Below are 25815 nucleotides of genomic sequence, written 5' to 3' on the forward strand. Positions count from 1 at the left end.
GTAAAATAAAAAAAAAAAAAAGATTTTTTTGAGAAGCTGTAATTTATATCTTTTTTTAAAAGATCTTTTTTCCTTAAAAAAAAGATATTTTTCATGTAATAAATAAACAAAAAAGTACTTTTATATTGTTATACCCAAACATAATTGATAGATAAGAAGACCTTTTTACATGAGATATCCAAACATAAAATTACTTTTACTTCTCTATAAGATCTTTTAAAAAAAATATAACTCGAAAAAAGATCTTCTAAAAAAAGCTCACCCAAACAAGCCCTAAATCAATCCCTTCGTAAGTGATAATGAAGGAAAAAATATTCTGTGTTTCATAAATAAATGTAGAAGTGCTTGCTAAGTTGCCATCTATTCCAATATCCATTGAAATGGCAGCGGCAGCAAAAGGTGTTTGGTTTCTGTTCCGACATGCCATTCCCACTAAAAGCGTGGTGGTGTCTTTCCCTTCATTCTCTTATTCTCACAAACATAAACACAAACAGTTAGTGGGTCTTCGCTCCTTCAAGTGTTCCTGCACTGCCCCACTCTCCACCACTACCTACGAGGTAACCACTGCGTCACTTTAGTTGATTTGTTAGTTAGTTAGTTAATTGTTTCAGTTAATGGTTCGTTAGTTAGTTAGTTGGTTCGTTTTAACGTTTAACTGTCTACCCCTCTTTTTTTTGGGAGTTCTTATGTTTTGTATGTGGAGCTTGACTATTGATTGCATTAGATTACATTTGATAGTAGGTAGTTAATGAAATGCAGTTTTCTGATGGTTCCTCTGAGGTGGAGTTAAGATTAAGCATAGGAGGATTAGATGTTGGAAGTTCAAGAGATTTATCAGTTAATGCTGATGACACTTCTTTAGCTATCAGAGTATTGAGGCCAGGATCTCCCATCACACTCATAGAAACTAATCGCCTTTTCGACAGGATTAAACCTGCTGAAACTATATGGTTTGTGCAATTCAAACTACAAACATATTAGAAACTTTGTTGAATTGCTTGATTCACCTTGGTCTTGTTGGTTGAATAATGGTTCGGTTTTCGGGTAGGTACCTTGATGATGATCAACTGGTTGTGAACTTCAAGAAACATGATCCTGATTTGAAATGGCCCGATATCATGGAGTCGTGGGAATCGCTTGCTGCCGGATCCACACAACTGTTGAAAGGTGCATCGATCTACCTTGTTGGCGAATGCACCGAAATCAACCAGAAAGTGGCTCAAGAGCTTGCAACTGGACTTGGGTATAATAAGTTCATGTGTAATTCTGATTGTCTATTCACACTGCATAAGAATATCTGAACCTTCGTTATTTCCAATTTCATATATTGCACTTCTGCTTGGATGTTTAAGATTGATAAGTAAATTTCATCACTGGCTTTATAAGTTGTTCTTGATATTCTTCTCAGGTACACACCACTTAGTACAAAAGAGTTACTGGAATCAATTTCAAACCAAACAGTGGATTCATGTGAGTATCATTGCTAAACCTTGTTTGCAGTCAAAGTTTGGTCTTTTTCCTCAGTGTTGAATGGTTTTGGCAAGCATAATACTATGCGTGTATCATCAATTCTCTGCATACTAATGTTGTGAATTGTAATTAAAATCTTAAGTACTAAAATTCGATAGTGTTTTGCTGCGTATTAACTAGTGTAATATATTCCAGGGCTGCTTGCTGAAGGTTCTGATTCAGTAGCAAAGGCAGAAAGTGCAGTACTAGAAAGCATTAGCAGGTAAATCAATGGCTTCATTTCATTTTCTGAATACTCTTTTATTGGGAATCAACTCATTTATTTCTGATTGAGTGGTCTGCCAGTCATGTGAGGACAGTAGTTGCAACACTAGGAGGGAAACATGGAGCTGCCGGAAGTGCTGATAAGTGGCGGCATCTTTATGCTGGTTTTTCTGTCTGGTTGTCACAGACTGAAGCCAAAGGTGAAATTTGTCAGTTCATTCTTGATTGATTCTCACACGATTTATTTTGGGAGTCCAAGCTTGTTTTGAACCTAGAAATTTATTCTTGACTTGCAACTAAAGCAGAGATGATACATCCAGGACTCTACTTGAGTCATGAAAAAACATTTATTGCTGCATCTACTATGAGTTTGTTCGGATTGGGGATTTAGGCAGGGAAATGATGGGAAAAAATTCTTCCTCATTTTGAAATAATGGGAGCAAAAAGGGAAAAGATTTGATGTTTCAAATAAACTTCAGCCTTGTTTTAGATTTTTTTTTTCTTTTTTCGTTTTAAGTAGTAGCGGAAAATGAAAGAGCATGCAACTTACAAGAACCTACCAAACAACGGGGACAATATTTATTAACTAACCTTTTATGATCTTCTGTCTCCCTCTTCCCAAACATGCTCTAAATTTCTACCAAGGCATATTTACTACCATGATTGCATCATTTTTTTTCCAGTAAAACTGATTTTGGTAGCCTAAAATACAGATGAAGATTCTGCAAAGGAGGAGACCCATAAAAGCGTCAGAGATGGCAGTACTGCATACACAAATGCAGATGTGGTTGTTAAACTTCAGGGCTGGGATCCTGCATATGCCAAAAGTGTGGCACAAGCATGTTTGAGTGCCTTAAAACAGTTAATCCTGTCAGACAAGAAACTCCCAGGTACTTAATTTATATTTGGATTCCATGCATTCTCTGATTTCATAGATAAATGCATCACAATTTCTGCCTTGGCAATTGGCATGTTGAAAGTAGGAGTAGGGGGTTTTAGGTTGAAGACAGGGAAGCTTAAAACATGTTGGATTAGTGCATTACTTATATTAATTTTTGTGATCCTTGCAGGCAAAAAGAGTCTGTACATAAGACTAGGATGTCGTGGTGACTGGCCAAACATCAAGCCACCCGGTTGGGATCCATCAAGTGAAGGCGACATGAACTAGGCACACAGTAATGCTGCTTGTAAAGATTAACTTGAATTTGTCTTACCATAAAGGTAACATGAGATGGCTTCAATGATTCATATTGTAATTTTATTGCCAAAAACAAAGTGCTCTATGGACAACTACGCAATGGAAGGGGGAACATTCATGTAAGAGATCCTCTCGTATTCGCCAACCAAGTACTAAATCCATTATGATTTGCCTTTCTCATAACCTTGCGGCAAAATCACCCTTCCAAACGAATATGTATATTGTGCAACTGCTTGCTATCATCAATTTGCATAATCAAATTAAATGAACAACATTGCCAAATCATCAAGAACAGAAATAAACTGATAAAGTGCGATTTTCATCCGAAAAAATCATGAGTCAATTCTATTCGTACATTATATATATATATATATATATATATGATCCAGAAAACTACAATCCCGTTCAGTCTACATTGCATATTCCTATAAACATTTGTTATAATTTCCAAAACATTGTGTTATGTAGGGGAGAAAACACTTTGAGAATTCATTTTAAAAATAATCAAATTTCAAAGAGTCATTTTAAACTTAATAGAATTTAAAATTTTAAAAAAATAATAATTAGATATACTAATAATTTTAGGAGACATCCTGTTATCTCCCATAAAAAATAAATTTCTTACTCTATATTGTTCAACCACTTAATATCTTTTCTATTATATCTTCTCTCTCCTCTTTAATTATTGTGGTGATGAACAAAGGTGCATATAAAAAAAATAATACTACGGTGAAAAATATTTTTAGTAAACAATGAAGATTACTCTTTAGTAATAAATATTAAAAAAAAAAGATATTATGTGAATAAATACTTTTCTAAAATTTTCTGAAAAATTTAGTTATAATTTTCACTCTCCATCTAAGTTTACTATTTACCAAACGAATTCACACATAAAAATTACACTATTTGTAGATGCTAGTTTTTATTCCCCCAACATGAAAACGTGTAATTCTTAGAACAATATTTTTGAACGTAAGTATTTGATGTCTCAGTAAATAATTCCCTTGTAGCAATTCCAAAAATTAAATTAAACCTTAATATAACATGAAACAAACACAACAATGACATCAACATACTTTAAACAATTCCAATAGAAGCGATGTTACCTGCATCCCCAACCTGATAAGACAAGGCAACTTCTAGCGTGACAAGGGTCTTCAGCAGCAACATCACACAATTGGTGGTAAATCACAAAGAAATGCTCCAAACTATCCATTACTTCCACAAAGAGTTCAATTTACAAAAGTACTACGCGAGGATTCATTTCGAAACGGTAAATTATTCAAAGCACGGTAGAAAATAATAACTTAAGGTTACATATGAACACAATCGATCCCAATCATCTAAAGTACTAGTATCTTCTACGAAGTAAGGTCTGAATGAAAATGAGAACAAAAGAAGATGAGTGTGCTTTGCCTACGACCTAATATTCAGAACTTTATTCTGACTCAAAAGTTGAAGAGTCAAACCAAACTACAAAGATCTCCACTTCCTCATTCAAGCATATCATGGTTACTCCTTGGCTGGTACCTTCGATTCACCACTCCGCGGTATCTGTGCAAGTAACCATTTAATTATTTAGGAGGTGTAAGCCGCAGAAGACAAGTGAAGTGATATCCTTAAAAGCAAGGAATTGCTTGTAATGCTCAAGTTATTTATACCTTGTATTGAAGTTTTTGTACTGTAGTTCTCAAGAGATTATCTCCAACTATGAACCTCAACCTCTGAATAAAAACATCACGGGATATTTGCTTTTTCTGCGAAAAAAACAGCATGATATATCAGAGATGTTTCACCAACCGAGACAAATAAGGCCATGCAGTGGAACTACTTTACATACCTGGAATCGTTCATAATCTCCTTTGATGGCATCCATGGTGCTGGGAGGCACCGAGCTTTTGATAGCAGCAAAAAGGGCTGGAAAAGGCATCCATGGGGATTTCGGAACTAGGCGAGCAGCAGGCACAGCTTTTCCCTGAGGTACCAACAACCCAAAATTGGTTGGAAAACGCAGTGAAGGATGGACTTGCAAGGAGAGGGGGGGGGGGGGGGGGGGGGGGCACTTGACCCCTACTGACTTAAAGTTTATTTTACTAGTATGAAGGTATGGACATTTATTTGATCCTATTATTTTATTAAATTTTACTGCACTCTATAACTAACTAATTAAATTTGTTTCCACTTTATAAAAATTACTATATCAAGTTTGATCTTTTCACAAAGACAGAAACCTTTTTTATTAAAATGATCTAATAATGTGTGCAGAAGAATTTATATGTTCTTCAATTTGGCCAATATATTTTTAGAAGATTATTTACAAGAGTAACTTTTATGCACTATTTGTGTACAAGTTTTTTATACCAATATCCAATGATGAATTGCCATCATCCCATTTACCAACCAAATTTTTAAGAAACTAAACCTTACAATATATTTTGCCTCTTCGAACTGAAAACTAACCATTTTGTCTTTTTCTTTTTAGGGAAAAAATATCAATGAAGAAGAGAAGATAATTACTAAAAGGGCAAAGTGGAAGTATTCATGGTTAAAAAAAAGAGAAACACCAAAAAGGTAGTGTACCAATACCTTCTATTTAGAAAAATTGGCAATGCTTATAAAACAAAGTGAAATATAAAGTGGCTTACATTATCTACTGTAGAAGACTCTGGTTGTGAAGGGTCACATTGACCAACTGCACCTACATTAACCCCAGGGTTACCATGGTTGCCTGTAAAAATGCACATTTGTCAGGTATTAGGAACAACTCTGTAAGAGAACCCAACCACGAAGGTAAGAACAATCTATAGTTGAAACCCCGTTTCCTAGAAGGGAATTTGAGAGCTTTCCATCATAATGGAAAGAATGAACTATAGACATCAGTTATGTACTTCTGATCAAGTCACTCAGTACTAATTATACATCACCGAAATGTACAAGTCCCCCCCCCCCCCCCCACCCCAAAACAAAATAAATAAATAAATAAATAATGGAAAACAAGAATATCAAGGGTAAGAAAACAGTAGCAATAAGGTATCACCTTGAATATTTGTAGCCACCTTGAAACTAACAACGAATTCTGGGTAGATGTGGGAGTTCATATTCATATTCCATACAATATAGTATGTTGGATGTAGAATGTCATCAACCCCATTATCATATTCACCACTACTGGCACGGAACTGTCGACCACCCGCGGGAAGAAGCTCCATGTTTCCCATTATTACACGGCACAAGACCAAGTGGCTATTCCCATTTTCGTCAATATCGCAATAACGTGCACTGTACATGGGAAAACAAAGGTAAATTCTTTTCTGAGCATTCCAACAGAAGTATCCAGAATAAGAATAAGAATAAGAATAATATAACAAGGTAGGCAATAGAGTTAATATGATGATGAAAGTAAATATTAGAAAGAAATGTTCTGTATGTAGGAGTACATCCAAATTATAATTTAACAATAAATTCCAGGGGAAAAAAGGTACTATCAGCAGGATTAAAATATGTTTTGTTTGAAGTTTATGATAAGAAAAATAACCTTGCATAAGGGCACGTAGCAGCAGCAAGATGGACACCAACAGCATATTTGCATTTAGATAAAGATAGTCCACAATGGCCAAGTCCATACTGCATCATTGTAGATAGTTCATTTTTTGAAAGAGCAAGCCAAGCATATCGAACATTAGCATCCCCATGAGCTTTCTTCGTAATTTCAGCTTGCTTCTGGAATAGCTCCAATCGCACTTGTGTTGTTGCACTCGAGCAGCGATAAATCTCAAATATGCCAGTATCATTACCAGAACTAACCATCCCTTTAAGAAACATCGTCTGTACAGTATCTAAATCCAACTTTCCATATACAGAATCAGTATAATCACCTAATCCTAAGTCCCGATTTTGTTCAATGGCTTCACCAACATTTTGACAGTCCATATTATTAATGCTATCTTCAATTTCTACATCATTTTTTTCAGTGGCATCAATCTGAATGCTCTTAACCAAAGCATTAGATTCTCCACTACACTCCAACATTTTGGAGCCATCCAATTCATTTATAGCTAATTCCAACTTAAGTTTTATTTCATTTGCGACATTACTAGTTACACCCTCCTGTTTGGAAATATCATAAAGTTCATCCGAAGCCGCAAAGATTTCAGGGAAAAAGCAGCATCCATGTTCATCAATCCAGGCTAGAGGTTGTTGCAAACCAGTCTTCAAGTCCATCTGATACATGTGCAAAAAATCTAGCACAAGATGACGGCCATTTGACTGTACCTCCACTGTTGCCTTCTTGACCTCAAGATCTTTCTTAACCAAGTCAAGAACATCCTTAGGAAAGTCCAACCAGTCACCATTCTTATAGAACATCAAACGTTCGGGCCGTCCAGTCTTCTTATAGTTCAAATAATACCCACGTAAGAACCGTCCAATATGAGTTCCACCGTTTGTCAACTTGCTTTGATGTTGGCCCAATCTCATCCGTTTGGCAACCTTGCATGATGACCACTGACGTAACAGTGGCAGAGAAGCCCCGTTACGATGTGAATCATATCGGGTAGCCCGCTTCCGCTTCATGTGGAGTGCAACTCTATCCAATGCCTTTGCAGTTTTTCCTTCCATTTCTATCTACTTCTACAAGATCAATGTCTATACAAAGACTAAAGTATAAAAGGCTCAGATGCAGCAGTAAATCAAACCCTAGACCTTGAGCCTATGTAGTTTCAAAGAAACTGTGCAGCATCGGTGAAGACCATGACATCAACGATATTTGGCAGTACCTGGATATTTTAAGCTTTTAAGAATAATGAACTAATAAATAGTATCGCATGATTTAAATTTGGGGAGGAATTCCATTCCTCCATGACAAAAGTAATATCTTAGGGATATAGCATGAGATAAATAATCAGCTTGGTCCTTAGATTTTTTTAAGGTTTCTAAGCAGACATCAAGGTAAAAATAAAAACTCATAATAAAGTAATAAGATTAAAAATATCAATGTTCATATTATATTCTTATTTAATTTAGGTCAATGATTATATCATTGATTATTGCAATACCAGGTAACCCAAGTCTTATAATTAATGCCACCTAAATAAGTTTCAAACTGCAGTAGTTCCTCGTATTACATACATTATCAAACTTCCAAATCAAACCAATACAACTTCATATCCAAGCAAGGAAGCACCAGCTTGCTAAGTATCAACAAACCAAACCCCTGGCTCCAACATTTTCTGTAATCCCCAAAATGTTTACAAAACTAACCTATCAACTAAGCTATCTTCCCCAAAACTGCCATTGTAGGTTACAGCTTAGCCTATCTCCTGTAGTCGTAGTAAGATTGAAAGCATAAGTATGATTATTGCATTCTTGTTTATTTCAGGACAACAACTTTTACAACATCAAGTAGGTCATTAATTATTGCAATACCTGGTAATCCGTCATATAATTAATTCCACCTAGGAAAGTTTGCAACTGAGGTAACTCCCTAAATGAAATCCATTCTCCCAACTTCCACATAGAACCAATCCAACTTCCCATCAAAGCACCAGCTTTCTAAATATCGACAAACAAAATGCCTATAAAATGCCTATAAAATTAACATCTAAAAACTAAGATGTCTGTCTCTAAACTACAACTGTAGCATACAGCTTACCGTATGTTATACATAATTGTAACTTATGCAGGGGGAATCAAATTTCAACCTAGCCCAAATTATCTATCATTTTGGTACATTCAAAATTAAATTGTATCCAAATACATTGAATATTAGATGTACCAAATTTTCCAAAGTGACAGGTAATTTGGGACAGAGGTAGTAGAATACAAGGCAAACAAATCTGGTATCAACTCCAAAGTCTTCAAAGTCCATGAAAGGGCCCTATAGCATAAAAATCAAACAAGTACGAGTACCTAAAACCTAAAGAACAAATCACCACAACCAGACTAACAACACCACTCAACCCTAAAATCATTCAAAACTAAGAAATTTCACAAAATTGATGTGAAAGCACATGTGTAAATAAATATATGCGTACCCAGCGTTGCAGATAGTGTTCATACTGTACATGCTCTACTCTGACACAGCTCTGCCCCTGACGATGGAATTTAATAATATAAAAGTTCATAAAAGAAACGAACACCAAAAACACTAATCCCACAATCAAAACAGCAAAACCATAGCTTTAAACAGCTTAACATAACATTTTCAAATCAAAACATATTCATACTTCTTTTTCTTTTTTTTTTAAATCCATTTCCATGAATATCACTACTTCTAACACCAAAATTAGCCCTAAGAATCACCCAAACAACAAAATCAGCTCAACATATACAGATCAACAAAAACCAAACCCGATCTAACAAATTAAAGCCACAAATTCCAAGGTCAACATATTCCACCAAAACAATCAAAATTATTCTAACAATAAATAAATAATCTAGAGCAAGAATTTTGAAAATTACCTGGGTTCCCCAAACACAGAGAAAACAAACAGATTAACCTAATTACCACACAAGATAAAATAATCTTAATCCCCTCCTCTTTTTTTTTTTAATCTCTTTATACAAAAGAATTTGTCCTAAGGATAATTAGATATGTATATATAATTATTTATTATAAGTGTTCTCCGCGGTGTGGCGAAGAAACCCTAACTTGGAGAGAGGAGTCGGCGAATAGAAAGAAAGGAACACCGTTGTTCCAATCTGTGTGAGTTTGAAGGGAAAGGTTTTAATGGAAAGCGTTATTTTCCTTTCAATCGCAGATTCTATTCACTGTTCCTAACCCCTTTTTCCTTCAACTTCCCCACTCTACCTCTTTCACAAGCCAGGGCATGCAAATTTCACAACCCAACTGGGTTTTGATATTATTACCTGCTTCGTCACTTTCTTCCGTCACAAGCGAGTTCTCATTGGACGGTGACGATTGCGCTGACGTGTATGAGTTTCACTGTTTATTTTTTGTATTTTTGTCCTTTTTTTTTTGTATTGCTGAATACTCATTATGATCTACTACTTATATAGTCATCCATATCTACTCCTACTTCTAGAAATTGTTGCTTTTTATTTTATAAACTGATATTATATATTGCAATTAATGCCTTTCTAATCACAAAAAATTAATTACTTTCTAAGAAATAAATGCATTTAATGTATTTAATGTATTTTGACTACTTTTATTTTAAAAAAGTACGATGTTCATGGATCGAATCTAATTCGCATATTTACTGTGTTTATTCGAATTCGATTCGAAAAATAGTCGCTCGTCAAGATTATTGGATCGAATCTGCACACTAATAGAACCGGATTGCGAATTTTGTGTAGGTATTTGCATATCTGCGTATCTTCAAAAATAAAGAAATAAATAAGTAAATATTTTTTATGTTTTATTTTAACTAATAATTATTATATATGTTTATTATTTTAATTTATTATTCAAAAAAAGTATGTTTAATATTGTTTTAAGAATAAACATATTTAAAAGAATAGAAAACATGAATTTTATTGATATTTTTTAATAAAATAACCTTTTAAAAATATTTTTGTATTTTGCGGATATATCTTATCTGATCCGATTCACAAATGAGCAGATTGAATCCAAGCTTAAAAACTGTGGATATTTGATCTGGTCCAATCCGATGATTTTAATACAGATCGGATCGAAATTTTGGTCATATTCAATTCGATCCAGTATGCCTTCACCCCTAAAAAATAGTTAACTACCAATTTGACATTCGAACAATTTAGACGCTAACAAAAATGTTACTGAAAGATATTATTGACAAACCAACCCTTATATAATTTAAAAATATGACAAAAAAATAATAAATATTATATTTTTATAAGTGACAAAAAAAACTTTCGTATTTAACAATTGACTTATCTATTTGATACAAATTTTTGTGACAACATTTGAATCAATATTTAATAGATACAACAAAAATTTAGAACAAAATCTAATTCCTTTATTTTTTTATTTTTCGAAAAATGTGATCATTCATAATAATTTTTTTGAATAAAATCATTTGACATAAAATTACTAAAATTTAAGATTAAAAAGATATTAATTTTTAATAATACATACAAAAAATTACATCAATCTCTAATCTCTAAAGTCTTTCTTTAGAATATATATTTAAAATATAATTTGTTGTCATATTTTTAAATCTTTCGATGGCTTATTTATCGTTAACATTTTTTGAAATTATTTTTATTAGCGATATAAACTTTCGAATATTATTTTGATAATTTGTTCTTTTAAAGAATTTGATAGTGGTAGATGAAAAAATCTTTTACAAAACATATGCGTAAATTACATATTTTTTCTTCTTTTTAATTGCTCTATATTTTTTTTCTTCTTCCTTTTATTCACATTTTTTTTCTTATAAGAAAAGGAGAAGAAGTCTGAGGGAAAAAAATAAAAAAAAAACATAAATTTTAGTTGTACAATATAAAATTTATTTTAAATTGTACTAATTTTAGTTAAATAATTAAATTATTTTGAATTGTTTAGATTTTTTAGTTGAATGACAAGGAAAAGAAATACAAAAATTTTAGTTATAAAATATAAAAATTTTAATTACATAACATAAAAAATATTTAAATTGTGAAATTTTTTAGTTGAATCACATAAAAAATAATATATGAATTTTAATTGAAAAAATACATAAATTTTAGTTAAATAATACCTAAATGTAATTTGAATACAAATTTTGTGTTTATTACAGCAAATTGTTTTCATTTCCTATGGTTTTTTTTTCCAAAAAATTATGTATTTAACACTATGAAATTTTTGTATTTGTTGTTAATAAATTTCTATATATTTTTTTTATGTTTCTCTTCAAAAAAATTAAGTTTAACTTAAAAGAATTTACTCAGTGATTTAATACATTCATTTATTTAAAAGACTATTAATGCGGTCAAATATAAAAAATAACTATTGTTTCTTTGATATGACATTAATTAATTAGATATTTTTATAAAGAAATATTTTTTACATACAAGTTATTTTTTAATACAAGTCTATACAAGTCTTTTAATATAATTCACCTCACGCGCTATTATCTAATAAACTTTTCAATTAACGCGCGAATATATAACTGTATTTTTCAAAAAAATTTCGTTTTTGTTTTTGAATTTTCTCAGCATTTTCGATCTACATTCTATTCCATCTCTGTGTTTCTCTTCATTTGTTCTCTGCATTCTCTTTCTTAGTTTTTTGCAATTTCTTTCGTTCTCTACGATTTTTTAAATCAAGTTTTGAAATCAATTTTGAACAGTTATCTTGTTATTGAAGATAATGAATGATTCAAGTTTAGATTGTCAATTAAACCCGAAGTGAAATATTATTTTGAATCCAATCAAGTGGTTGAGATGTGGTTCAATTTTAGTTAATGTTTTCGTTAATAGTTTATGATTCTATAGATGATGAATAATATTTTTTTTTGTTTATGAAAATTGTTGTTCATCGTTGATGGTTTAAATTGAATATAATGTAGGAGTTCTGTATTAAAAAATTTATTTTTGTGTATTTGTAGCAAATTTCGGTGTAAAACTAAGATATTTTCGTGTATTGTTTAAGAATTTTTGGTGTATGTATAATGATAACTTATGCATAATTTAAAACACTTCTTCTACCTCCTCTTCATCTTTTGCTGTATCTTATTCTTTTTCATCATCATCATTATCATCTTTTTTTTCTTATTTATTTACTTTTCTTGTTTTATCTTTTCAAGTTTGTTCTTATTTTACTCTCTTGACAAGAATAAAAAAATAAAAAAATAAACACATAATGCTACAAAATTATTTGAAAAAGGATGAACATACATTCATTCAACTAAAAGAAAGAAATAAAAAAACGAAGAAAAAAATATGCAGCATTAAAGGAAATATTTTTTTGTATTTGTAGTCAATTTCAATGTAAAACTAATATATTTATGTGTATTATTTAAGAATTTTCGGTGTATGTGTATTGTAGTCATCTTCTGCTTCTTTTTTTTCATCACCACCATCTTCTTCTTCTTTTTTTCTTATTCATCTTTCTCTTCTTATTTTACCTTCTAAAGTTTCTTCTCGTTTTACTTTTTTAATAAGAATAAAAATAAAAAAATCAAACAAAAAAGAAAAAGAAATACATAATACTGCAAAATTACTTAGAAGAGAATGAACTTACAATTATTAGACTAAAAAAAGAAGAAACATGAAAAAAAAAGAAAAAATACAGCATTAAAATAAATATTTTGTGTATTTGCATCCAATTTTGGTATAAAACTAAGATATTTATGTATGTTATTAAAGAATTTTCGATATTTTTATATTGATAAGTTTTGCATAATTCAAAATTTTTCATCTTACTCCTTCTCATCTTCTGTTGTTTATTCTTATTTTTTTTCATCATCATCACCTTCTTTTTCTTCTTTTTTTTTTGTTCTTATTCATCATTTCATTCTTGTTTCACTTTCTCAAGTTTTTTCTTATTTTATTCTCTTAATAAGAATTAAAAAATAAAACAAAGAAGAATAAAAAAGACATAACGTTACAAAATTACTTGAAAGAGGATGAATTTACATTCATTCAACTAAAAGAAAGAAAGAAATAAGGGAAAAATAAAAGGAAAAAATGCAGCATTAAAGAAAATATTTTTGTGTATTTATAGCAAATTTCGGTATAAAACTAAGATATTTATGTGTATTGTTTATGAAATTTCTATGTTTTTGTACTGATAAGTTCTAAATAATTTAAAATTTGTCCTCTTCCTCCTCCTCGTCTTATGTTTCTTCTTTTTCATCTTCTTATTTCATTTTCTCGTAATTCTTTTCGAATTTAGCTTCAAAATTTCCTTCACTTTTTGCGACGATGTTGCGAGACTTTTTGAGAAATTTTGATTTTTATTTAAATTTTAAGTGTTGCGGTATTGATAGAGAGAGAAGAACCATTTATTATAATAATTTTTACGCTATTCAAAAGTTGGAGAAGTGCGTATTTACACGCAATGTAAACTGAGAGTTGTAAATTATGAAGATTCTTTTAAATGTGAGGGATAATATTGACCGCATTTTGAAAAACTTTGTTTAAGGAAGCGATAATGCAGGCAAGAAATTTCATATTCTTAGGTCCAGTTTGAGAAAACAATTTAATTAAGTTATTTTTAAAAAAATAATTTAAATAATAAACAATTATATTAAAAACAGTTTATAAATTTTGTATTTAAATTTTTTATTTTTAAAATATTTATTTTATAGAAATATGATAAAAGTTAATAATATTAAAAATGCTTAGTTTGAATATATCTCATCTAAGTATCGAAGTAGACTCGAGAATTAAAGGTAGCTCAAGATCTTTTCCATCACAATCTTATGCTAAATTTCTTCATCTATCAATAGATTTGTTTTTTAGAGTTATTTTTTTCAGTTTTCTTTTGCTGTCACTCTATTAATTGTTCAGCATCTATTTTAATCACTCATTCTTCAAGTAGACCTAGATCTTTTTCAAGAATAAATTATACCACCATTTCAATGCCACCAATTACCGTCAACAATTTATTTTCTATAGAAATTAGTTCACAAACAATAATCTTCAAGCCGTTGTGATCATCAACAACATACCCACTTACAACAAAACTTTATTTTTTTGAAATAAAATAAGACCATAACCACCAAACTCATTTATATGATCCAAGAAAAGAGGGTGCCCTTAACTGAAGATCCCTTTCCCTAACCTTCCCAAGTCCTCCATCATTAAGTTTACATTTTTCCTATTCTCCCCCAATGACTTAAGATTTCTTCTCAATCCTCTTCGCACTGAATTTTGTTTATTTTATAAAATTTATAAGTTAAGAATAGTTAGATAATATTTTAGTCAAATATATTAAATTATTTAAAAGTTTTTAATTAATAACTTTATATAAAAACAACTGTATATTAATTTTTACCAACAGCAAAATAAAAATTTATCCATTTTCTTCTATCTATATCAATTTTTTGTTGGTGGATTTAGATTTTTTAAAATTTGAATTTCACTTTAAAAAGTAAAATATGATCTCTCACTATTGATTTTATAAATAGAATCAAAAATAAATATGAAAAAAAAATAATTCAAAAATAAAAATTACATTTTATTATTTAAAATGAAATTTAAATTTTAGAGATCCAAATCCTTTGTTGATCACACCAAACATCGAACATCTCTCTAATTTGTAATTTCTATTGAATTAACCCGCATTACCTCCCACGCTTCATCACAAAGGATACAATTTAATTAATATTCTTCAATAATGTTGATGTTTTTTAGTCTCTTTTTCATTAAAATTTGAATAAATTATGGTTACAAAATATTCAACCGCTAACAATTACAATAATAAAATATATAAACTAAATATAAAAAAGAAATGAAATTAATCCAAATAAATCAATTAACAAACTATCTATTTTATGTAATTTTATTGAAATAATTTATATTTTATGAATATAAGATTAATTCATGATAATTTATTAAAAGTATCCTAATAAATTTAATTTTCAAGCAATAATAGCGTGCGTAAAGAATTTTATATAATTATTTATTCAGATTATGTGTTTAAATATTTTAAAAATAAATTTTAAAATTAGTTATTTTTTACTGTTTATATAATTTTTTTGTGAAAAAAATCTTTTGTATGCTATAAAAATTAAACTCGTATCCTAATTCCTAAAATGTTGTCACCGCCGAATATTTCTAAACCCGAAGACCGCAAGAAAAACGCCGCCGGTTTTATTGACTTAATGTGTGTATGAATTCTGAGGGCCGAAAGCGACTCTCAAATCTCAATAAAAGTCAACTTTCCATAGTCAAACCAAAAGAAGTTGATTTTATTTTTAATAAAGTTCGGGTTTGCTTCCTCATCAGTTATCTCCATTGTTCTTAAACCTGATTTTGGGCCTCGGCCCATTTTCAAATCCAAATAAAAAAAAAAATAAAACTCTTCCACGGTTCCACCCTCATCTCACTTTCACTGGCCACTGCGAATGGGTAAAGAAGGAGACTTGTGGGATGATTCTGCTCTCATCAATGCCTTCGACCACGCCATTTCTACTTTCAAGGTAATCACTAACTTTACTTCTCTCTAATTCCATTTCTTATTTATCTTATTTTGGTTTCAATTGCTGTGCCTTTTGCTGGAGTTTGGTGTTAACACTGTTTTCTAACTAATTCATGATATTCGTAATAATTTATGTAGAAAATGCACAAGAACAAGAACAATAGCAAGGATGAATCAGCTGGAGCTGAGGCTGAGGCTGAGGGAGAGACAGTGATGGGCTCCACCGCTGAAGAAAATGGTTCTAATAGCGACTTTCGAAATCTTGACACTGCAAGGTAGAAAGCAAACTGTTTGAATAGGAACTATTGCAAAATCGCACCTTTTTATTCTAATTGATGGTTCATGTTAGTTAGTTTTCACTATCCAATCTCTGGTGCCTTCTTGAATGGTTTGAATTAATAATGCCGTAATTTGATATACAAGGTTTTAAGTTGCAATTGGATAAAAATATATTTGGTGGAACTGCTATTGTCTTCATATTTCTTGAAGAATAACGAATTTTCTACATTGCCACTTTGGTTCTATCTTTACTTGTATGATGCGGACGGAATTCTTGTAATTTAATCACACAAATGCAGGGTATAGGTTTTGTATCTCAAATGTTATTATTGATCACAATGAAAGGAATAGAATCATTTGATAATGGTTGCTTTTTCTTCTATGCGAATTTGTGCACTTGTTTTTTCACTATCGGTTGTGGTGCATTGGACCAGGGATGTTGATGAGAAAAGCAATATTCCAGCTGCTGATACACCTGATTTAGGTGAGACTGGTTCTGTGCCGAAGTTGGGAGATGATTGTCATGCTGAGCCTCAGGTAGGACATACTTGTCAGGATTCAACAAGGGGCCAAGGCATCCTAAGTGAGCATGATGCTTATGCATATGCATATGCACAAGTTGTGGAGGAATATAATCAGTTAGTTGTTCAGTATAATGAACTTGAGGAGAAAAGGCTGAAGATTTGGGAGCAACTTAATCAGTATAGTGCTTGGAATTACCAATATGATGCTACTGCTACTAGTTCTGGTGTACCATATTCCAATGTGCAGGATTATTCAATGTCTCCTTACCAAGTTTCTGATCCAAATGTTGTTTGCACGTGTTGCCCGTGTTTTAGTCAATGTTCAATGGCTTCTTGCACATCTGCTCCCGGTTGTTCTCTAGATGAATCAGGTGTTGGTAAACCTTGTAACAGTCATTATGTGGAAATGGATCATAAAATACCATTTCCATGTGAGGATGGTAAAATCCACAAAATAGCAATGGGAGCAGCAGAGCAGGCACTGTCGTCCATTAGAACAACCATTTCTGGTGATTCTAATGTGAATGAAGGTAAGCAATAAACATGGCTACCTAAGTAGATATGCATGAATTTTTTGCAATGCAATGCATTAAGATTAGTTAATAGTATTACCATAAGTGGCAAATCCGTGGTTTTATGAATACCTTTAAGTGATGTAAAACCTGGAATCATTTTGGTTCCATCAATAGGCTATTTTATTTTTTGTGCACTTGTGAGGCTAGTGGATGATAGCTTACATGCTTATTTTTTATTTTTTGTCAGCACGAACTGAAAAATGTTCTTAATGTTTGCATTATGTATTGCTTACCATTGTCACTTAAACTCATGAATGAAAAGATGGATACTCATTCTAATGTACCTGACATAATTTGCCTTCACTTTGGTTGTTAGAATTTTATCATGGACCAAATGCTTCAGTTCCATCCACCATTTCATGTGTTTAATGGCTTTATTATATTACTATCTAAAAAAATGCCTGTTTTATTACTATATATTTTTTTGGGTGCATAACTGCATATGACTCATGGTATAACTCTGACGTCTATGTTTGCTCCATGAAATGCAGAGAACGAGAGAACAATTTCTGAACCCAAACAAACTAGTGGCTCAGGAACAGATCTTACTGCTCTTTTGAATGCTTGGTATTCTGCGGGCTTCTATACTGGAAAGTAAGTGTTTATTACAGTTATATTTATATTGAACTTTATAGACTGAGTTTGGTTTTCATTCAAGAACGTCATTCTAGCTTGCATTATCATGCAAGTAAAACTCGGATTTCAGTGCTAACTATCTTGCTCAACACATAGAGGTGTTGTAACTATTAGTTATTACTTCAAAGAATGTCAAAGTTTCACAATTATTGAGCTGTTTGGACCCTTTGAAAGTACTCCTAGTCCTAGCTATATCCTTGCCGTGTTCTTTCTATGGTAATTGGGGTTCATGATGATGCAGGTATCTTGCTGAACAATCCATGGCTAATAGAAAATAGAAGTAAACTAGAATTTCAAGTGGAGGCAAAAGGTTCCTCACACCACTCTTATTAGTATAGTGAAGAGTTAGATGGTGACTTATTTACATTTACTTCTTTGAGAAAAATCAGGAGAATGCTTTCGGTGTGATCTAATTAGTATGGTGGTTCAATATAAACTACGAGGCCTTGGTGACCTTTCTTAGCATGGTTTCACTGGATGTGTATTTAAAGCAGGATTTTACCCTCTGCTATGTTCATGAATATGTTGCCTGAGTTTGGTGTCAAATGCTAGAGACCTTAACATATGTAAACCATTCTCTGATAAGATCCATATTCACATTGAAGAAATATCACAATTTCAAAATGTTTGACCAAATTAAGATTTTTTTGTCTTTGTTTTTGGACTGTTTTAGTTTTATATTTGAGGTTTGGTTTTAGAGTTGATAAAATCATAAATAATACCCAGATGTGAAGTAATACTCCATTTCATATAAATCACTTTAATTTTTCTTACACATTTGAAACTTATCAATACTGATTTAAGATATATTGATTTATAAAGGCAAGATAACCTATTAATATTACAACAATAAAGTCTTGTTCCACTAGGTAGAATCGGCTACATGAATCAAACGACGCTATTGAGTTTTATTATGTATCATGTCTACAGAGAGACCGTTTACATATAGATTTCGTTTGATCACTTGATGGATGGTTTTCCTCTACCTTTCACTCCTTGTCTATCTTCTATCTCATTTATTCTCTTGATTATGTATTCTATCGGTCTTTTTTTCGTATGTCCAAATTACCTGAAACACGATTCTATCATCTTTTTCACAATAGGTGTTATTCCAACTCTCTCTCTCTCTCTCTCTCTCTCTCTCTCTCTCTCTCTCTCTCTTATCTTCGTTCCTTATTCTATCAAATTGCGTATAACCACTCATCCATCTCAACATCTTCATTTCTGTTACACTTATGTTCGTGTTTCCCGTTAGCTGCCCAACATTCTGTACCATAAAACATAGTCGGTCTGATAGCAGTGCAATAGAATTTACCTGCACTTTACCATTTTGACCAACCTGCTTAGATTTTATGATTTATATCATGTTCAATCTCTCTATTATCTTGTATGATGTACTCAAGGTACTTAAAACTTTTAACTTTTTGTAGAATGTTTTTTTCAATCTCCACCTTTGTATTAGGATTTTCTCTTCGGCGGCCGAATTTACATTTTATATATTCTGTCTTGCTATGACTTATGCATAGACCATATATTTTTAGAGCTTCTCTCTATAAATCCAACTTTTTATTTAAGTCTTCTCTTGACTCTTCCATAAGGATGATATTATCGGCAAAAAACATGCACCATGGCACAAATTTTTGGATATATTCAGTGAGTATTTCAAAAACTAATGTGAAATGGTATGAACTTAAGGATGATCTTTGGTGTATTTTTATACAAATAGGAAATTTCTCAATCATACCACCTTAAATCTTCACACTAGTTGTAGCCTCATCATTATTGCACGAATATATGCGATCTTTAGTCTTTTTCTTTCCAAAACTTTCCATAAGACCTCCCTTAGCACCTAATTATATGCTTTTTCCAAATTAATAAACACCATATGTAGATCCTTTTGTTACCACGATACCTCTCCATCATTCTTCTTAACAGGTATGTAACTCTAGTGCTGGATCTGTCTGGCATAAAACCAAATTGGTTCTCTGTTACTTGTGTTTTTTGTCTCAGCCTCCATTTTATCACCTTTTCCCATAACTTCATAATATGACTCATGAATTTGATCCCTCTATAGTTTTCGCAACTCTGTATATCCCCTTTATTCTTGTAAATAGGTACCAATGTATTCTTTTTTCACTCATCTGACATCTTCTTTAATCTTAAAATCTCATTAAAAAGTTTGGTTAATCAACTGATGTCTTTCTCTCCAAAGCCCTTCCAAACTTAAATCGAAATATTATCTGATCTTACTGTCCTGCCATTTTTCATCCGCTTTATAGTCTTTTATTTCGAAGTCTCGAATCTTTCGATAGTAGTCGAAGTTTTAATCTTCTTCTCTCGTACAATTGATTAAAGGCTCGGAAGAGTCTTTTTGTCTTTTATTAATGAAAATAATTTCGCTTCAATTTAAAAAAAAAATTTAAAAAAGTTATGAATCCACTCAATAGATTTTAATTAACCCCATCATTGACTCATTTTTGGCATTCCATGTACAATGTACAATTATTATTGTTATTTTGTAACTTTGATGTCATGTAACTCTCCCTACACATGTATATTTTGGATTATGCCCTCACTTTTTCAGCAGCTTCTTTGATCTGGTCAATGGTGAAAATGCCAAAGAAATCATCGTCTAAGACACCATTGATAACTGCAAATGCAACATCATCAACACTAACAGGTGGGGTTAAGAACAAATCAGATGCAGGGAGAGAGCTTAATGGTTTGATGAAGTTCTCTGTTGCTTTTAGAATTCTCTCAGCTGGTACCCCAACTAAATCCAAAGGGATCTCAAAACCATCCACTCTCCTTTTCCCATATATGAATCCAGGTCTCAATACAATACCTGAAAAACATTTCAAAGCCAAGTTAACCATCAAAGCATTGAACAATAAGTGTCTTTTAAGGTTTCAATAAAAAATAGGAAAAAGCCGAATAAGGCATCCTGCATTGTACAAGATCCGGGAAAGGGTTGCATCCAAAGCTAACACTTACTTGTGAGTCAAGGCTTGTCCTCAATGAGCTTTAGTTAATTCTATTGGTATTAGAGACAACCGTTTCAAGGCTTCAACAAATTGACTCATTTGCAAGTAGGTTTTAGTTTGGAACCTTAGGTCCTTGATTACAAAGCTTAAAGACCAATTTAGATTCGAGCGTTCATGAAACAGCACAAAACATTTACCTGAACTCGGGTATTTAGAGAGAACCTCAGATTCCGCTTTCCTTTTTCCTGTGAAGTACCCCGACGAAAGTAAGAATGACGGTAAGTTGTAATCATGAACTGAGATCAAGATGAATTTCGGAATTCCTGCAAGGCAAAAGGAGAGAATAATTAATATTGGATACCTTATGCAGTAGAAGAGGATCACAATGGTTTATGACCAAAATACAGTCCAACATACAAGTGCATTCAACTGCAGAATGACACTCTAATTATATGGCTCACCATATTCCTTTGCAGCATTCACAGCCACGACATTAGCCTCGCCATTAATCCTTTTCATCTGTTCTTCGCTACCAAACCCACCAAGTGTTGAAACAACCGCAGTTGCTCCAACTAATACTTCATCCCAATTCACATAAAAAACATCGCCTGTGCATTAAGCATGACATTCAAACACCCTCCAGAGAGTTATTACAACAAACTCATAAGAGAGTTAAAACAAAATAACTATCTAAAATAACAGATAAAACAAACTGAGATCCTGCTTAGTATAAGATTTAGGTAGCATGCCTGCAATCCAAGTAACTTGATCTACCCATGCATCTGGATAAGTAGGACGTCCTGATCTGTAAAATCGAGTAAGTGTATGTATACAAACATAGACATAAATAAGTTGAACATCAAAATTCACAAACCTGCTTAGGCTTATGACTTCTATGCCCTTGGATACTGCTGCCTTGCATATGGCAGAACCAACAAAGCCACTCCCTCCCAAGACTACAATCTACAAACAGAGACAGTTAATCTAAGTAACAATGCTTCAGCTAAAGAATTATGTATAACATCAAATCAGTAAAAGTGAGACATTTAATTTGTAAATACCCTTTCGCTTTTAATCTCAGCCACAACATCTATAGTGTTAGATCTGGAATCGGCCCTGTAACCTGTTTCTGCAGAACTGCTGCTAACAGAAAACCTGCACAAAGGTATATGCATAAACAATTTAAGAGGACATATCATGGATATTTGAATAAGTAGTGTTCCTGTTACATGCTGCAGCATGAAGATTTTAAGAACATAGATAATCAATTAATGATATTGAAAAAAATTGGCACAACACACACTGCATCATAACATAGACTAAATACAAATCCATACTAAAGGAAATTTGGAAATTAACAAGAAGGGCTTTGCTTTATTAACTCATCATCAAATGCTCATACAGTCCAATCCAATTCATTACAAAAACCTCTAAACCCTTATGATGGGGGGAAAATAAAAAGTCTTAATTCAAACACACAGAGACAAAATAATGAACACCATTAAACTAATTCAACTTCCGCATGCTCCAAACGGTTGCAAATAGCACGAAACATGAAAAATTATGATAAAAAAAGCAAAACAAAAAATAAATTGTTGTGAAGTGGGGGTTGGAGGACTAACCGGTTTTGTTTGAAATGCAAAGTGGGTGGGGATTGAAAGACGGGTCTCTTGAGATAGAAGGCACTGGGAATTATGGGTCGTGAGGAAATAGCTGGTAGAGTGAGAAAAGACGCCATTTTTATGGAGCACAAGGTGCAGAACACTTGCAGTGTGAGTAGTAGAGAGAAGAAAAGAAAGAGTTAGAGAGAAATGAGAAATGAGAAGCAGAAGGTTAAAACGGAAGATTCACAACCACCACGCTATGTGTATTGTAATTTTGGGACCTCATCATTTTTCAATGCCACTAGTTTCCCCTTTCCTTACTCTTCTTTCTTTCTCTCCTTTCTTCTATTTTCCATTTTATTTTTTTCTGCCTTCTTTTTCTTTTTTTTTTTCTTTTTTTTGAAAAAATATCGAAACCCATAGAATATTTGTACAATGCGTATAATTAAAGTTTAGAAAGTATTAGAGATATAACCATTAATATTATTTTTTTTTATATTTATTTTGTAATTCATATATCTCATTGTACATTGTATAAATAAGACATTAACTCCCTAACGGAATTCATTTTTTTTCTCTTGAACTCTAAGAAAATGAAATTGAATCTTATTTTTTTTTTCCATTTAAATATGTAAAGTATAATATCTAATCAAGTAGAACAAAAAAAAACCATTTAAAAAATATTAAAAAATTTGAGATCACATTTTATATTCATAATTATAAAAAATTAAGAAAATTCATTTTTCTAAGTGTGTAATGAATAGACATGACAATTTGGATTCACCCGTTGTATCGCACAGTGTCCTGTTCTATTTGAGTCAAAATTTTCAACGATAAACCAAGTTTTGGAGCGAATATATAAATTATAATAAAATTTAAATTGTTAAATTATAAAAAATTTATAAAATCGACTAATTTATTAAAAATCATATTATTAAAAAATTTTAAAAATTAAATTTAAATTGATATTCTAATTACTATATTTATATTTATAAGTTTGGATATGCGACAGAAATAAAATACACCGAAATAATTAGATAAAAAATGAAACCTAATTAAAAAATATAAAAATAACGTTTTTTTAAATAACGTAAATAATGTTATCCACGTTATTCGCATCTCATTGACTAAATAAAAAAAAAAAGGGCACATGGTTTAGTATACTCTTCATTCTATAACAATAGAAAAGTTAGGTCTTATTATATAAATTCAATATCAGATATTTAAGTGTTTTATTTGTAAAACCATGATTGCAATTTGTAATTAATATCACTCCAGGACGGGTAAGGAAGAATTAACCGATATTTTCTACACTCTAGTCTCTAACTATGCATATTATGAATCACGATTTCTCATAAACTGCTTTGCTAACTTAAAAGGTTCAAGTTTCTTATAAGTAAACGGAATTGTCTATGGTGAGGAAACTTAATCCTGGTTCTTTAAGCACCCATGAGAATATTCGAAATTAGTGGCCCTTCTTGCATTCGTACAGTGAAATTTTTTATAAGAGAATCTGTCCCGAAATTTCTTATATTTGCAATTCATGCCTATTGGATTAGATGAATGAGTGCTGAGTTGGCTTTGTAAAATGCCGTTAGATTTTGGACTTCTATTTAAAAATGGACTGGGCTGAGGCTGGTATAATACAGTAGATTTTATGTGATAGGAAAAGTCCGGTATTAATGCTTTAATATAAAATAATACAAAAATACTATTATCAATGTAAGGCTCTAAATAAGTTATTATAATTAATATAGGTTTATATGATTTATATATTAGATATACAATCAGCTATATGTATTTAATTATTTAAAATTTTGAAATAAATAATTCAATTACATTATATTATTTTTTATTATTTATCTAATGAATATACTTGAATTGGGTCTAATTATAAGAATAAAATTAATTTTAAGTATAAATACAATAAATAAAAATAAAAACTAGTATCATAAATGACTCAATATATAAAATATTAATATAATTTTTTCAAAAATGATTCAAATGCAAATTATGTGTCACTACTATATGAAAGGTACTATTTAAATTAGATGATTGTTTCGTTACGATTATTAATTTATATGTACTGGTACGATATAAAAGATGGACAAATAAAAATTTATCACGTGGATTATATTTATTTTTATTAGTATTTATTTTTATTTAATTTCTAAAATTTAATTTGTTCAAGTTTAGGTGAACAAATAACGAACCGTCACAATAATGATCATCTTCTAAACAACCAAATGTCAATTATAAGCTCATTATTTTTTTTATACAATTTTCTATGACACTATGTATCTTCTAATTTTATTATCTATCTTTTTTATGGTTGTCGAATGTAAATTTTACTTCAAACAATTATAATTTACGTGTTAATTTAATTTTTTATTTTCTCCATGACGTTATATGTTTTATTTTGTCATCAATTTAATGATTTTCACTGTTTAATTTTTTAAACTTTTATTATATTATATGTAAAGATATTGTATATAAATTTTTAAAATAAATTGATAAATTCACTGATTTAGAGTATATTTTTTATTCTTAGGACTAGCAATAAAAAAATATTTTTTGTATAATACACGGTTAAATATATGTATAAAATATTGTTTCTGAACATGTGTTAAAATTTATTTAAAAACCATAAAAAATGTAATTATTTTAATGAAAAAGAAAGAACAAAATTTTTAAATTAAATTTCTATTATTTCATACGAACATATTTTTGATATAATTGTTTAATTTTTTTTATATTTATATAAAATTCTAGTTTCAAATTATAAATATAAGTGTATTATCAATGGTCATTAATTTTATTATTAAATGTGTATAAAAATTAATCAATGTAAAATTAGTTAGAATAATAATTTTTCCATAAACTAATCAAAATATTTTAACTTGAACTATGAAAAATAAAAATTTTGTTTTTGATAAATTAAATATAGTGAATAATATTTTAATAATAAAACTTTTTACTAATTCCTTTTATTTTTTAATCTGAGTTATATTTTTAGTTTAATTAATGATGTTTAACGAAATTGATTTTAATATCTATATTTTTGTCCCCGCACTACAATTCAATTCAGTTTCGTGTATATAACAATGATAACATTTAAAAAAAATGTTAGCGAAAGGCCCCTCCACCAATATTATTATGTCTCAAATTGACCCCAATTTTTTTTCTAAATTAAAAAAGTAATCTTGGTCCTT

The 25815-nt window shown here is 30.9% G+C and overlaps 4 protein-coding genes across 4 annotated transcripts; 2 read left to right on the forward strand and 2 right to left on the reverse strand.

The window, feature by feature from the left end:
- The first annotated feature begins 308 nt into the window (after nt 1-308).
- Nucleotides 309-3157, forward strand: LOC130982154 (probable inactive shikimate kinase like 2, chloroplastic). Its single transcript, XM_057906029.1, has 8 exons — nt 309-557; nt 760-950; nt 1049-1243; nt 1409-1470; nt 1666-1732; nt 1816-1934; nt 2448-2624; nt 2805-3157. The coding sequence occupies exons 1-8, from the start codon at nt 381-383 to the stop codon at nt 2900-2902; spliced, it is 1086 nt and encodes a 361-aa protein (XP_057762012.1). The 5' UTR covers nt 309-380; the 3' UTR covers nt 2903-3157.
- Nucleotides 3158-4109: 952 nt separating this feature from the next.
- On the reverse strand, nt 4110-9747 carry LOC130980023 (inactive poly [ADP-ribose] polymerase RCD1). The gene is made up of 8 exons (XM_057903609.1): nt 9392-9747; nt 8965-9021; nt 6468-7707; nt 5970-6211; nt 5578-5660; nt 4773-4907; nt 4594-4689; nt 4110-4486 (listed from the first exon to the last, which is right to left on the reverse strand). Exons 3-8 carry the CDS (start codon nt 7547-7549, stop codon nt 4445-4447), a joined length of 1680 nt encoding a protein of 559 aa, XP_057759592.1. The 5' UTR covers nt 7550-7707; nt 8965-9021; nt 9392-9747; the 3' UTR covers nt 4110-4444.
- Nucleotides 9748-15822: 6075 nt separating this feature from the next.
- LOC130979656 (uncharacterized) lies at nt 15823-18664 on the forward strand. The gene is made up of 5 exons (XM_057903144.1): nt 15823-16002; nt 16140-16276; nt 16715-17334; nt 17871-17973; nt 18257-18664. Exons 1-5 carry the CDS (start codon nt 15928-15930, stop codon nt 18291-18293), a joined length of 972 nt encoding a protein of 323 aa, XP_057759127.1. The 5' UTR covers nt 15823-15927; the 3' UTR covers nt 18294-18664.
- A 1795-nt stretch (nt 18665-20459) lies between these two features.
- On the reverse strand, nt 20460-22918 carry LOC130979765 (uncharacterized protein At1g32220, chloroplastic). The gene is made up of 7 exons (XM_057903303.1): nt 22622-22918; nt 22061-22154; nt 21874-21962; nt 21749-21804; nt 21461-21607; nt 21197-21322; nt 20460-20860 (listed from the first exon to the last, which is right to left on the reverse strand). Exons 1-7 carry the CDS (start codon nt 22735-22737, stop codon nt 20580-20582), a joined length of 909 nt encoding a protein of 302 aa, XP_057759286.1. The 5' UTR covers nt 22738-22918; the 3' UTR covers nt 20460-20579.
- Nucleotides 22919-25815: the final 2897 nt, after the last annotated feature.

The sequence above is a fragment of the Arachis stenosperma genome, chromosome 5 (assembly GCF_014773155.1).
Source record: "Arachis stenosperma cultivar V10309 chromosome 5, arast.V10309.gnm1.PFL2, whole genome shotgun sequence".
In the NCBI taxonomy this organism is placed as follows: domain Eukaryota; kingdom Viridiplantae; phylum Streptophyta; class Magnoliopsida; order Fabales; family Fabaceae; genus Arachis; species Arachis stenosperma.